Source organism: Alternaria dauci, chromosome 3 (genome assembly GCF_042100115.1).
Source record: "Alternaria dauci strain A2016 chromosome 3, whole genome shotgun sequence".
NCBI lineage: Eukaryota > Fungi > Ascomycota > Dothideomycetes > Pleosporales > Pleosporaceae > Alternaria > Alternaria dauci.
In genome coordinates this window covers 2,120,281-2,134,663 of record NC_091274.1, presented here as the reverse complement: position 1 = coordinate 2,134,663, position 14,383 = coordinate 2,120,281, and the positions used below count along the sequence as shown (strand labels likewise).

At 52.0% G+C, this 14,383-nt stretch overlaps 4 protein-coding genes across 4 annotated transcripts; all 4 read right to left on the bottom strand.

Annotated features, from left to right (window-relative positions):
• Window positions 1-910: 910 nt before the first annotated feature.
• ACET3X_004342 (uncharacterized protein) lies at window positions 911-2,762 on the bottom strand. Its single transcript, XM_069450536.1, has 4 exons — window positions 2,195-2,762; window positions 1,743-2,123; window positions 1,242-1,692; window positions 911-1,194 (listed from the first exon to the last, which is right to left on the bottom strand). The coding sequence occupies exons 1-4, from the start codon at window positions 2,755-2,757 to the stop codon at window positions 1,036-1,038; spliced, it is 1,554 nt and encodes a 517-aa protein (XP_069308320.1). The 5' UTR covers window positions 2,758-2,762; the 3' UTR covers window positions 911-1,035.
• A 1,311-nt stretch (window positions 2,763-4,073) lies between these two features.
• On the bottom strand, window positions 4,074-5,012 carry ACET3X_004341 (uncharacterized protein; the record flags this gene model as incomplete). The annotated part of the gene is made up of 1 exon (XM_069450534.1): window positions 4,074-5,012. One exon carries the CDS (start codon window positions 5,010-5,012, stop codon window positions 4,074-4,076), a length of 939 nt encoding a protein of 312 aa, XP_069308319.1.
• Window positions 5,013-5,541: 529 nt separating this feature from the next.
• On the bottom strand, window positions 5,542-6,554 carry ACET3X_004340 (uncharacterized protein; the record flags this gene model as incomplete). The annotated part of the gene is made up of 3 exons (XM_069450533.1): window positions 5,542-5,955; window positions 6,003-6,248; window positions 6,303-6,554. The coding sequence occupies 3 exons, from the start codon at window positions 6,552-6,554 to the stop codon at window positions 5,542-5,544; spliced, it is 912 nt and encodes a 303-aa protein (XP_069308318.1).
• A 395-nt stretch (window positions 6,555-6,949) lies between these two features.
• Window positions 6,950-9,820, bottom strand: ACET3X_004339 (uncharacterized protein). The gene is made up of 5 exons (XM_069450532.1): window positions 9,671-9,820; window positions 9,363-9,505; window positions 8,987-9,071; window positions 8,642-8,936; window positions 6,950-8,591 (listed from the first exon to the last, which is right to left on the bottom strand). Exons 1-5 carry the CDS (start codon window positions 9,722-9,724, stop codon window positions 7,114-7,116), a joined length of 2,055 nt encoding a protein of 684 aa, XP_069308317.1. The 5' UTR covers window positions 9,725-9,820; the 3' UTR covers window positions 6,950-7,113.
• Window positions 9,821-14,383: the final 4,563 nt, after the last annotated feature.

Below are 14,383 nucleotides of genomic sequence, written 5' to 3'. Positions count from 1 at the left end.
AACCGGCGCCTCCTAAAAGGGAGAGCAGGCCAAGGGTAGTCTCTACAAGTTCGGCAGGCAAACCCCTCCCACGACAACCTCCCCTAGGAAACCCTGCAGGCCTTATTACAACAGCACCGTACTTTACGCAGCAGGGCCCAGAAATTCAGTACCCAATAGCGCCACCGCTGCCTACACAACAAGCTGCTTCTAATACTTATGACAACACTCCACAGGGGAGCACAAATGCATACGACGCCTATGGTAGAGCGACAACACAACATGGCTATCATGCAGGTTCATCTATTCCATATAAACCATCACACTATGCTGGAAATGAAGCGGAGGATGATCGCGCATCACCCCGATACCTAGATCCGATCACCAAGCACACTCAACAACAAGCAGCTAAACAAAAGGCAACAAGGGAACCATCGAGAAACCAGTCTACGGCGATTCAGTCAACAGAAACTGGGTCCACAAGAGACTATCCATTACCTTCAAGACGAGGAACAGAACCTACGGGGTCAAATGCACGCACTCGTCCATATCCCGATATCATGAACCCAGCTACCCCTCCTCCCGCACCTCGTCGGTCATCTTTGTCAAACATCTTGAATCCTGCTTCTTCCAGTGAGAGTCCTCCGAGGACCGGCACAGGCTCCAAGTCGGAGGCCAAGTCGGGCGGTAAGCGCAGGAACAAGAAAAAGAAGTAAGTCTCCGGAAGTAGCTACATAGGAGTTGAAAGGTCGGAAACCAAAATTACACGCTGGCGTGACAGAGCTGGAGGGTGATATTGACGAACATGCGTGGGTCAAGACGTTAGAGCTGGATCCTTACTTGGAACAAGCGTAATAGTATCGACCGGTTTTATGGGAGTATTAAGGCATTCAGTACGGCTAATAGGGATACATGAAAGCACGCAGTATATATTTCTGGTTAGTGAATAGAAGCATATGAACTCAAGTTGAATTGTATCGAACGAATACACATTTCTCTTTCGATGCAAGCTCCTGGTCCTGCCATGCGTAACAACAGTCGAAAACAGCTAGCAAACTACACTGTGATTGGCTTTCTTCGCTTGAACCTGCATTCAACACCAGTCTGGACGTTGAAAGAAGCGTTGTGCGTCTTCCACGGCCGATCATGTGCCATTTCAAAGTCAAAACGGTGCAAAACCTCAGCAGTCACCTTGTAGATTTGGGTCAAAGCAAGCTGTAAATCTTTAGTAAATGTCCAGCGTGAAATGGCGGAAAACTTACAGGCTTGCCGACGCATGTTCGCGTCCCAGCACCCCAGCCAAGGATCGTCTTTTCCATTACTCTCGTGCGGTCTTCGCTCTGCAGCCATCGTTCGGGAACAAACTCAAGCGCATTTTCCCCAAAAACATCAGTGTCATGCGAAACGATGGCTGGGTTCATTCCAACGGTATAGCCCGCAGGGATGTGCTTCCCGCAAAGCGTGATCCCCTGGCTAGGAGCATACCGAGGCATCGAGACTGCAAAGGTAGAGAACAGCCGTAATGCTTCTTTGACCGTTGCTACTAGATATGGAAGCGAAGAAAGTTGACTATATTGAACTGGCGATGAGAGTGCACCATTCCCGAAAGCTGCATCGATTTCCGCACGCGCTTTTTCGAGCTTCGCTGGGTGCTTCATTAGGAAGTAGAAAACGGAGCGCATAGTTATAGATGTACTGTCCGATCCGGCCATACTAGTGAGGCTTAGTGTGACTTTTCCAGGTTTTGGTATCAGTACACATACATTGCAACCCACATATCCGATGTGATTTCTCTGTGCGAGTAATTTACCTTTTCTCCCTTTTCCTGCACGATCGCTAGCAACTGAGAGAGCAGATCAGGTCTCTTTCCCGTCACTTCGAGTGCTCTCTCAGTGGCTGTCTTCGTTTCTATGATTGCGGTCTTTTTGATGTCCTCTACGGCCAGAACAGCTCTCAGTAAGCGTGGAATGCAAACAGCGATCAGAAGCAGAAACGGCCTCATATAGTACGGGGTCACTGTTAAGACATTAAGGAAGGGCATCGCAAGATGGATCGAGCGGATGTAGCCCTTGTAATCGATGCTGTCTTGTAGGAATCCGAAAGCTTGACCAAAGAACGCGACGCCAACGCTATCAAACGAGTACCTAATTCACGAGTCAGCCCCCCCCCCCCCCCAAAAAAAAACCCCCCCTACTAGTGATTAAATATAACTCACATTTCGAGCCATAAGCCAAAATCGAATGCTTCATTGCTATCAGCGAAGCTGCCCATTCGTTCGAGGAAGAGTTCCAACGTCTCATCCAGCCGTGATTCATTCTTCAGTATACTGGAAAGTGAATATACGCCTCCAACGATCCGCCGGTACGCTGCGTGAGCCTTTTCGTTAGTCTGTGTGAATAGATCCAGTTGGCTGTTCAGTCCTTGTGGTCGCCATGGTTTGTACCAGTCCGTTTTCTCGAGTGGCTTCTGAACCGGGTAGATGTACGGAATGGCCGTGGTATCGGTCGTGACGATTTCATCGGGTGCGATTCGAATGATTGGGCCATACTTCTTGTGAAGAATGCGCTCGACAACGTCGATATCGCCTTTGTGATGGTGCCACATAAGCCATGTTCGTGAAACTGAAGGCCAAAATGGCCCTGGGACCGTGGCTAGTGGATGGAGGGTCCGAGTGTAGACGATCCAGATGAGATAGTATGCCACGAGAGGTATGAGTATGTATAATAAGAAGACCGAACTTGGCTTTGCATTCAAGAATGCCTCAGACAGGAGCGGCATGTCGCAGATGCTAATGTTGAAGAACAGAGCGACTCTAGAATCATGGTTAGGAGGGGAAAGAGTGCATTATGTCCCATCGTTGATCAGTAGTAGCAGCAGCAGCCCTCTGCAGCGAGCTGCATTAGTCTACTCAAAAGAGCGACGAACCCGATGCGTGTGTGCTGCAGGTGCCGGGGCATGCCGCATACCTTTTGATGGTTCCTGGGGTCTGGTTACAGTTTGCGTTTTACACGAACCGTCGGGAGTAATATCATTAAATGCTCAGCTTTATCGCCTGGAGTGACGCTCTTTCAGAAGCCATTTGGCTATCAGATATACGATTTGGGGCACTGCATGTTCAACAGTGCTTTTTCTTGCATCCAGAGTCGAAGGATGTTACCGCTCTCGGGTAAACCAATGGGGTCTTTTCCCCACCAGGGTTTATGATCCTTCCTGGGGTCCCCTCTCCCATGGCGGCTTCAGCCCCCATCCCGCGTCCAGAAGATAAGGCTCCACATTTTGCATGGCCAGTGATATACCTCATCTCGTTCTTAGATTTCGATGCATCTTACTCAAGTTATTGTTGACGGTCTCTTCCCGCGCTCAGAAAGCTACGAAGCGAGACGACTTCGGGACGCTAGCCATGAATACCCGCTGTCATTCATGTTACCTCTATCACGCCACACATCTTTGGTTCGGGGCTAAAACCAAGATGTACGCACGTCTAAGCTGCAGAACCGCTTCTCGGGCTGCAAGAGGTCAAGGTTATTGACTGGAGAGTGTCTATGTAGATGCCTGACCTTCTTCAGTAGGCCGATAGGATTCACAGCCGCATTGATGGATGCACATCCTGGAAATCCTCCGCTCTTCTCGCTGGGCACCTGAAATCCTGAGGCAAGAATGATACCACCATAGAACGCACAGCTACACGACTTGGAAACTACCCGAATTGCTGACCATAAGGTATGTTACCCATTACATATTGTCAAGATAAGCTTCACATGGACTTGAACGTCGGTATCGACATAGATGCTAGTTCACAGGGTATTAGGAAAGTGTATGCCGTTGATAGCAATCTGTATATACCAAGTAAAGCACTACTATAAGCTCATCATCTTCGTCTTTCTCTCTCATGGCCAAAAACAAAAAACATACAACAGCGGGGATTCGCTAGTGGTCACCCACCTAACTACTAGTCCGCCGGTCAAAGGCTTGACGTGTGGAGAGCAAACGGGATCCAGTATACTCCTTTACCTGTGGTCGTATGTGAAGGTTCTCGTGAGGTAAAGATCTTATGTTGGTGGTGGTGTATCAACCCCAACTGTCTTCACGATAGCTCACAAGACCCTCCTGAGAACCATGCCATACCAAACTTTCGTACCAACCCACTTCCACCCTCTCTCGCCTACGGCGCCACCCTCTACATCCTCCTTTCTCATCTCTCGCTCATCTACGCTTAGTACATCAAGCCCAGCAGCTCTGGCTGCTGCTGCAGTCTCTTCAACTGTGTAGACGTAGCTACTTCCTCGAACCTTGACGCCATGTGCATTGACAAAGCCGGCTTGGCTGATGCGACCCATATCTGCATGCATGTTGGTCACCAGCGCCATACCGCCTGGCATGAGCAACATGCACAACGTGGCGAAGTAGTCCTTTAGCGGAATGTGCTCTAAGACTAGGGTAGAGATGACTGCATGGCTCGGTCGCAGGCTTTGAACAGCAGGCAACGGAGAGGCCGATGGATCGTTGACTGTTGGAAAGCAGTCACAGCACTCCAACCTTAGTTGCACCTTCTCTTGACCCTCAACCAACGTAGCTAGCTTCTTAGTAGCGACATCCAGCATACCCTGCGAGAAATCCAGACCAATCACTTCCATGCTCTTTCCATCCCAATCATAGCGTACGAGTTTTCCTGTATTTCGTCCAGTCCCACATCCCAAGTCGAGGATGCAAAGCTTTTCGTTCGTAACAATGCTATTCTTGACCCGCGACAAGAACTCCGGAAGGACTGTTTGGAGCTCCAGATCGTCAATTGCCTGCAGCATGTTGCCATCGGTGTCGTAGACAGAAGCCCATTGATCGTAGGCAGCTTGAGTCGGAATGTGTTGGACTGAATTGGGGGTACTTTTCGAAGCTGTAGTCTGCTTGAGGGGTTGTTCAACGTCCAATGTGGAGTCCGAGTCCGTAGTTGAGAAGGAGGCATTGGCGTTTGGGGGCGGATTGATGTCCACAAGGGAAGTATCGAAGGTCATGTCAACAGATGTTGGTTGCGTCATGTTGACCAAAGAGGATTTCAAGGCTTAATGGTGTCTTTTTCTTTTGAAGAGGAAAGATAGAGATGGATTGTACTTGTGGTGGCGTATAGTTGGCTTTGGCTGTCGCAAGAGATGACGACGGTTGTTACGGATCTCAAATGGAGTAAAGTTTACGAGGACTGATGCTGTGCTCGATGTTGGATGCCTGACGAAAGTCTATATAGAGATTCGTTGTAGCCAATGACTACTGTGCGCCCTCTGCGTGTCCGGCATGTATCCAACTTTGCCTAATTAGGCGATATGTCGTGCAGCTTCCCGTAGCGTGAGTCATACCTGCATCCCGAGGTCTACTAGGTTCCAGGTCGCGCTAAAATGTCCGCGGTGTCGATTACGCTCAAACTAAACTCGCCATGACTTTGTTCCTCGTAGGCTGAGCCGAACTATGCGCCTCGTTGACGTACACCTAATCGTTGGTGATGTTCAAGACGGTTGCAGATGGTACAAGCGTACAGCGTACACTCGATTACGGCTTACGGATATTGTCGTGCACTCAAGACGCTTCTTCAAAATATCTAGCCAGTATGCGGTTTCGATGCGTGACCAGGCGTCTGCGCGCCATTAGCGCGTCACGCAAACGCGTGTCCACCCAATCCTTGTCCAGTCTCTGATCCAATAGCAGATGCGTGTACGCAAAGACACTAGCATCGAACAAGCCCGGTATCTGCGCGCCGAAGAACCAATCGTCCTTGCCTAGCAGTGCCTCGAGCGATGCAAATGCTTCGTCTGCCTGGTTATAGAGCGTCTCGTCGTTGATGATGCTTGAGAACTTGAGGAGCTCAGTCTCGGCTGCCAGACGCAGTTCGCGGGATATGGCGAGACGCACAAAGGAATTGCGGGAGCTGGGTAGGATGTAGAGGGGTTCGGCGATGGTGGTGAAGTTCGGGGAGAGATAGATGGCGTAGAGCTGGAAGATGTTAGCCATGGGTCGACTATCCTTTGTGGTCAACGAACCCAAGCTCTCCGTATCCGATGGTCTAGCAGACTTAGATATGCTTCGTAGCGCGGATCTCCAGGCTCTTCTATTGCCTTCTCACTGTTGTTCATGGCCCATCGTTGCAGCTTGCTGGAAGGGACTGGTTGGGTTCGCTTGGAGGGATCTGAGGATGATGGAATTAAGAAAGGGAGTGAGCCGCTGGGAGAGGCGTGATTATTCGCGGAGGCAACTTGGAAAGGTATCTTGGAGAACTTGAGGTATACCTGTGATAGCGTGAGCCCGGTAATGGGGTATGGAGGTGGGGGATATGGACTGACCTGCCACTTCAAGCACGCTGGGTTGTGCGATGGCGCTCCTCGTATTGCTCCTTCATCCGTAGTGAAGACATACAGCACATGAGCATTGCGATGTTGCGGAGCGCGTTGTGGGAAATCGTTGACAGGGTACGTGACGAGTGGGAATTGGTCGAACAGCTGTTTTATTGGAGCCGGGACCGAGAATATGCTGCGCGACGATGGCTGTCTTCTGAGACCTCTCATGGTAGCATTGCTGTCGTCGGTCTGCGACATCACGGCTATGCGTGGGGATGCTGGTGATGATGTCGCGAAAAGTTGACAACGCGGCGGGCTCGGAGGAGAGAGCGCCGACCTCGTGGCAGCCGTCATTTACGAGTCTTGTCTTTGCACCCCACGGCTCTTCCCAGATATCAATCACTTACAATGCAGCCATAATCATCCTAGCGATTCACACAACACGCACATGTGAGAGCCTTGACAGTTGTGCATTTCAGCTGCAATGCGCGTGCGCTATTGTCATGCCTGGGCAGCTTTCGCGCAAACTTGCGGATCTAGAAACTCACACTTTGGACAACATATCGTCTGTCAGTAGTCGGTTCAAGTAGTCTTTTACAAAAACCAGATGATCGTAGACGTGCGTCACAGGTGAATATCACAGAATACTATAGGCATAGTCAAAGGGGGAATCAAATTCTATTTAGTAGGGCCATATTTTTCCCTTCTTCATGAAGCAGGCTGCTGCTTCTTACATATCGTCACTCATTACAAGCCAGAGACGATGCTCCAAAGTCTCAACAACCTCCAGAAATCAAATCATGCGCTACGCAAACGCTTAGATAAGTTGCTGGAACGCGCGGTCGAGAGGAGATCGGAGAGGCTTGACATCCTTGTAGAAGTCAATGGTAGCCTTCGCACGCTTAGCAATACCCTCGGGGGTGAACTCAAACTTCTTGTAGACCTCCTTGTATGGTCCAGAGGCACCGAAGCGGTTCAGACCAAATTGCTCGTGCGAGTACTTCTCCCAGCCCATGGTGGACATGACCTCAACGCTGAGAGATGGGATGCCAGAGGGGATGACCGACATCTTGTAGTCCTTGTCTTGTGCGTCAAAGACCTCGAAGCAAGGCAGGGAAGCAACACGGGCGGTGATGCCCTGGTCCTTGAGGGTCTTGACCGCCTCCAAGCAGAGGGAGACCTCGGAACCGGTGGAAACAAGGGTGATCTGAGCGTCCTTGTTCTCAAGAGCAACGTAACCACCCTTGATGGCCTTCTCCAGTGTTGAGCCCTCAAGCTGGGGCAGGTTCTGACGGGTAAGGGCAAGGATGGATGGCGTCTCCTTGGAGGTAAGAGCCATGTAGTAAGCAGCAGAGCACTCATTTCCATCAGCTGGGCGCCAGACCATCATGTTGGGCAGAGCGCGGAAGTGGGCGAGAGTCTCGATAGGCTGGTGGGTGGGACCGTCCTCACCAAGACCGATGGAGTCGTGGGTAGCGACGTAGATGACGCGCTGGTGTGAGAGGGAGGACAGACGAACGGCACCGGCGGCGTATGAAACGAAGTTCAAGAAAGTACCGCCGGCGGGGATGATAGTGCCGTACGCGGACATACCGTTCATGATGGCAGCCATGGCGTGTTCACGGACACCGTATCTCAGGTATCGACCAGACCACTCACCAATACCGAGCTCCGGAGGCTGGAAGTCGACGGCCTTCTTCCATCGGGTGTTGTTGGAGCCAGTCAGATCGGCGGAACCTGAGAGAAGCTCAGGAACGACATCGTGGATAGCCTCGAGAACGCTCTCGGAGAGCTTTCTTGAGGCAATGGCAGGGTCGGTGGGCTTGTATGTGGGGAGGGCCTTTTGCCAGCCCTCGGGAAGGTCGCCAGTCAATCGGCGGGACAGATCAGCGTGGAGATCCTTGTACTCCTCACCGTACTTCTGGAAGAGCTTGTTCCACTCCTCCTCAGCAGCGGCACCCTCGGCGGCGTGCTTGTGGTACATGTCGTAGACCTCCTGAGGGACGGCGAACATCTTCTCGGGGTCGAAGCCGAACTTCTCCTTGACCTGCTTGCAGTCGTCGGCCTTGAGGGGGTTGCCGTGGACACCGCCGGTACCCTGGAGCTTGGAACCGAAACCAATGGTGGTGGTAAGCTTGATCATCGAGGGCTTGTCAGTGACCTTCTTGGCCTCAGCGATGGCCTTCTCGATGCCCTCGAGGTCAGAGTCACCGTCCTCGACGTGCTGTACGTGCCAGCCGTAAGCCTCGAATCGCTTCGAGACATCCTCAGTGAAAGCGCACTTGGTGTCACCGTCTGTATAACGTCAGATTTTGAACTTTTTTTGAGTTCTTTGCTAAACATACCAATGGAGATGTGGTTGTCATCGTAGATGGCAATGAGGTTTCCGAGCTTCAAGTGACCGGCAGTGGAGGCAGCCTCGCTAGCAATGCCCTCCATAGCGCAACCATCACCAAAGAACATGTAGACGTGGTTGTTGATCAGCTCGTAGCCGGGCTTGTTGAAGACGGCGGCGGTGTGCTTTTCAGCGATGGCGAGACCGACTGCGTTGGCGAAACCCTGACCAAGAGGGCCGGTAGTGACCTCGATACCGGGGGTGTCGTGGGACTCGGGGTGACCGGGGGTAATGCTGTCGATTTGCTGCAACGAAGTTAGTGCTGGTAGATGGCCAAGATGTGAAAAGTACATACACGGAAGTTCTTCAAGTCGTCAATGCTGACGTCGTAGCCGAAGAGGTGGATCAGAGCATACTGGAGCATGCATCCGTGACCGTTGCTAAGCACTCATAGTCAGCAATGCTATCTCATACAGTCTCGGGGTGTGGCTGTCACGCCAACGCCAACGCGAGCAATTGACCAGCGAAGGACCGAAGATGAGACGAAAAGCCGCGATTGATCTCCGGAAAGAGACCGGGGAAGCGAAAGCAATGCTCTATAGTCTGCGGTCACAGCGGAATCGCGCAGCTTTTCATCTGAAATGCGCCAGAATTGCCGCGCAATCCCAACCTGCCTGGAATTTGCGTCGTGGCAGCCATTATATGTATGAAAAGTACAGAAAAGTACGTACGAGAGAACGAAGCGGTCGCGGTTGACCCATTTGGGGTTCTTGGGGTTGAAAGTCATGAACTTGTTGAACACGACATGGGCAACCGGGGCCATGCCCATAGGGGCACCCGGATGGCCGGAGTTTGCCTGGAAGGTGGCATCGACCTGCAGAAACACACAAAGTCAGCCATTGAACCTCTGATTACTATTTCTAACCGGCTCCAACAAGCTGCCACAGCTCTTGTTGGGATGAGAGCTGCTGGCGGGGTAGCTGTTGATAGTGGTGGGGCCGGCAACGGGATCAGAAAACAACAAGAGGACTGAACATACCGCGAGGGTGCGGATGGTGTTGATGGCGAGCTCGTCAGTCTTTCCGTACGGCATGATGGGCAGTCTGTCGATGGGGAAAAGATTGAAGAAGAGAAGTTGCGCAGACGTGCTGGTGTTTAGGTTTTGTAGTTATAGTGGGGTGGCTAGGCGTCATGCCTGCCTCAACTCTTACGCCAGGGTGGACGTTTTAGTGGGGTCTCTCAAAGCCCGATTACATCAACCAGTCGCCGCACTTTCTGCCATCGCATGCAGCATCCCACCCGTCCAAGCCACGGACAACACGAATTGCTGCTTCCGTTTAGTAAGCCTGCGCCGTGTGCTGACCAGGCTTTGCGTGTCTAGTTCTGGCCATCATGCCATGTTGTTGCAAATGACTGTCTATTACTAACCTCTTGCCCTGAACAGCCTCTGTTCCCTACGTATCCGCCGTGCGCCGAAAACGACCGCATCACGGACGTGACGGATCACAGTGCCCCGATAGCGCAGGGAACCACTCTTCAATCTCTTGCCTCAACTTCCGCCGCGCAAGTACACGATACAACAGAATTCTTCCGGGCGGCTACCGCGACACCGGGATCGGCGCCGCGGCCGAAACGGAGCTGAGTAGATGAGGCTCAATCGCGGAACCCCCAAAACAGCTGTCTGGACTAGAGCCGGACATTTAACCTGGTCATTCTCCGGTGTGCTGGGCGAGCGCAAGATTGCGAAGATGAGAGACTAGGCTTTCGGGTCAGTTGGACAAATAGCGCGCCCGGTGCTGTATACCTAGCTATCCCACTGCTTGGCTAACCGTAAACGCAATACCATGAAGCTCATGCGTCCAGGCTGATTCAGGACTAACGCAGTCAAAGAAAAAGAAAAACGGCCTGCGGAATAACATCTGGCTTGGTTGACATCTCCGTTTACACTTTCGACCTACGTAACGAAACAAATGAGATCTCTGGGTATCTATCTCGTACTATACAACATGCAATGAGAATGACAGTCGTGTCTGGTTCCACCACCCTTCCTGCCCTCCCCTTCGACCATTAAGAAAATTTATACACAAGAAAAGGTTTATGTAGTCAAGAATCGAACATCATCTTCGCACACCATCACCCCATCCTACCTCCAGGAATAAATCATCGCCCTTCTTTCTCGGCGTCAAACGGGGCACCCACACGGGACTCTTCAACCCGTCCCGATCAAAGTCCACATCCACATCTCTGCCAATGTTCAACTCGGACATTTCGTCCCTCCTCCGTCTCACATTCAACGGCTTTACAACATCCTCTTCATACATGACCGGGCTTCTACCCCATGCGCCACTTTGCACGCGACTCTTCCGATCGATGCCTGTTTTCGACACAGGTGTGGTACTCCACGACTCAGTGCTGTTGCTGCGCACATGCGAACGGACTTTGCGCGGGGGACTAGTGACGCGAGGTGGGGACGTGAAGGGATCTCGATGAGGACTGTTCAGTCTGGGTCGGGACTCTAGCAAGAGTGGAGGAAGAGCATTGTTGCGTTTCTGGAGAAGCGTCGATGGATCTGGAGCTCTGCGTGGACTCCTGAAGTTCTGCTGGTGTGGTGAGCTCCTTGGGCTACGCGGCACAAGCTGATTTGACGCCCGCGGCACCTTTGGGTATCGAAGCTTTGAGATTGGTGACTCAGCTACAGGAGATAGCTGTTGTTTACTGCTGACGCTCTCATCAGATAGCTGCTTGTCCTCGTCTTCGTCTTCGGGCGTGGACTCATTGCCGTTCGTTGTCTCGAAGGATGTTTGACTTGTCAGAGAATCGCGCAAGTTTGTGGAGTTGCGCGAGGTAGAGCGTGACAGCGTGCTGCTGTGTGACTTCTTGGGCTTGATCTGCACAGCTCTTGGTGATTCTGTTGGTCGGATAATACGCGCTGGACTGGCTTTGGGTGTTGGCTCTCGGCTCTGGTTACTGGAGAAGTAGTAGTCGATAATGTCCCCAGACGTGCTCGCATCGCGTGAGCTGGCAGTCGTAGCTTTGGATTCGTAAGAAGTGGCCGTAGACATCATCTGGAAGGGCGGTGCTAAGCGTGGGCGTATTGCGTGCTCGGGACGAGGTGGCTGTGGTGAACCATGTGAGGCAACCCCTCCCGCCACAACGCGCTTCGGCTGAGGTCTCTCATGGCGGACGGGAATGTCGAGAAACAGCTCGGATCGGCGGCCCGCTGGTCGATTGTTGGCGGTAAAGTTCGGTACAGGCCTCGAGGGCTGTAGAGCACGGATAGGGGGAATTGGGACGGGAGGCGTGGGCAACAGCATTGAAGATCTTCGATGCGATGAGGCCTCGTCCTCTTCGAAGACTGTCTCCTGAGTCATCGTACTCACTGGTCTAAAAGGTGCCTGAGTCGTGGTAGGCGCTTGCTGATTTGCGATAGCAGCTTTTGAGGCGTTGTTGGGTACCAAGGGTTTTCCATCCAGCTCGGCACTGATGGCGAGACCTATCTGATCGAGCGGCAATGAGGAATTCGAAGAACTGTTCGAAGTCCCTACCCCAAGACGTTGTGTTGGACGCTGTTTGCTACCTCTGCGGAGAGCTCGTGGGGGCACGAGAGGAAATTGTTTCGGTGGCTCAAGAACGTTCTCTACTGGGACATAGTGCGAAAACCGTGTGGAAAGCTGCTTGCCCTTTTCGTCTGTATCGAAAACCACCCGTCGCTCTTTACGCCTGCGCAAGCATACGCTCAGCGCCATGAGCCCGATGGCCATGACGAAGGCTGCTACTGCGGCCACTGATAGTCCGGCAATCTGTGCGGGTGTCATTCTAGGAGGAGCTTCTGCTGCCACAGTGACTGGGACAGATGAAGATGTTGCCGATGGTGTGGCGGATGGTATTGATGAGACCGTATCGGCGAAAGCGGACTGTGTAGAACTTCTCTGGGTTTGCAAGGTAGACGTAATCTTCGGTGTGTTCGTTGCCGTCGGTCGAGTGGAGGACGGAGACATGGTGCGAGTTGCGCTGGTGACGACGTATGTAAGAACACTCTTCGTCGGCATGACTGCATCTTTTTGTCCAAGACAAATCCCGTACGCTGAACTGAGTGATGATTGAGTCTCCTCCATTGGGCACGATAGGTATATGCAGCCTAGAGCCACCTCGCCCAAAGACTCTCCAACATTACTATAACGAGAACAAAGACATTGGAGGTTTTCCTGACCAGAACATGCTACAGGGAATCTTTCGTCCAGCGAAGTCTGTAAACATGGCTGTGCACAAAGAGGTACATTTTGTTGGAGCGGCTGTGGGAGCGATCGTGGTGTGGAAGCGACAGTAGGAGCCGCAAGCATCAGCGGAGTTAATATTATAAAGACTGAGGAGATCCATAGCCTTTGGAAGTGGCTCATAAGCATAGTTGTACAGTATCTGTACAAGCGTTAGCTGCACCAACCAAGACCGTATGACAGAAATTTACTCACTAAGAGATCTAGACATGAGGGATGATGCAAAGAAGCGCTGAACCTGCAGCGAGATGACAAGGAAATTGAAGGAGAGAAACTCAAGGAAATTCGTAACGCGTCGCCAGTCTCATGAAGTTTTGTTGATGTATCCAAGAAGCAACAAGCGGGGGATGGTAGGCTGACAATATGTATTGGCGTCTTCACCAGCCGCCGTGTCGGCGCCCTGTCTGGGCAACCGCTGAGGCGCCACGATAACGGGCTTTGAGGCCATTGATACCTACAGTAAGCGCTCGCAACATTGGAGCAAGGTGATTGACTGGAGAGTTGTCGGTTCGAGGATGTGGTGGTGCAGAGATGCTATTCTAGGCGCTCGCATCGTGCGCTAAGCGCTGGGGTTCAGGCTAGTTTACCACGTCAGCCAGTGGTTGCACGGCGCCTGTATAAACTTCACGCAGAACTCCAAAAGTGAGTCTTGGCCTACGTGCATTACGTGGGACGAAAACACGCTGCAGCCCAGCGTGAGCGACTAGTCCAGAACCGCGTCATTGGTGATTTGTTTGTTTGTAAAGGCGACGCGATACTCGACTGATCATGTCGTGCACTGTCCTGACGGTCGCATGCGCCAGCCGGCCGGCCGACAGTAAGTGCGCATCTGAATATAGTTATGTTTCATGTCGACCACAGCAACAGTGATTCGTGCTGCTCTGATTGAAGAAACATATTTCCTACCGGTCTTGATGTGAGGACAAAGCAATGTGCAGGACGTTTTCATTCTAGTGCCGGTTTGAGCTCCATGTTAGCGCTCATCGAGGTAAGATCCATACCATGGTAGGTCATCATTTACAAGAACAACCAGTTGGTCGAAACTCCGTCGTCGCTGCAGCATACATGACTTGTAACTCCGTCCAAAAGTCGAGAGGATTCAGACCTCTGGGTCGGCAAATATCGATATTCTTCGGCATTTTCCTGAATCGGACCTCAAAATGGCTAAATGCGCGGCAACATCTTCATGATGTGGAGATGCCATCGCCGAAGCGGGTACCTGCGACGTGCATGTTGCGTAGGTCGGTGGAGCTCACGGGTAAGAGATGTCGAATACAGGCCGGCTCCGGCTTAGGGCGCAGATCGTAACAAGGTAAGGAGATGAAATTCCTGCAGGCGTACAAGGTGGAGATACGTGTGATGTGGTCTGCGATGTGGTGTCTACGAAAGGAAACAAGTAAAAGCAGTCGATATCAGACAGCGTGGAGGATGCCTGAACACAGACGAGAAACAGCAGCGGTCACCTGTTCGCGTAGCTA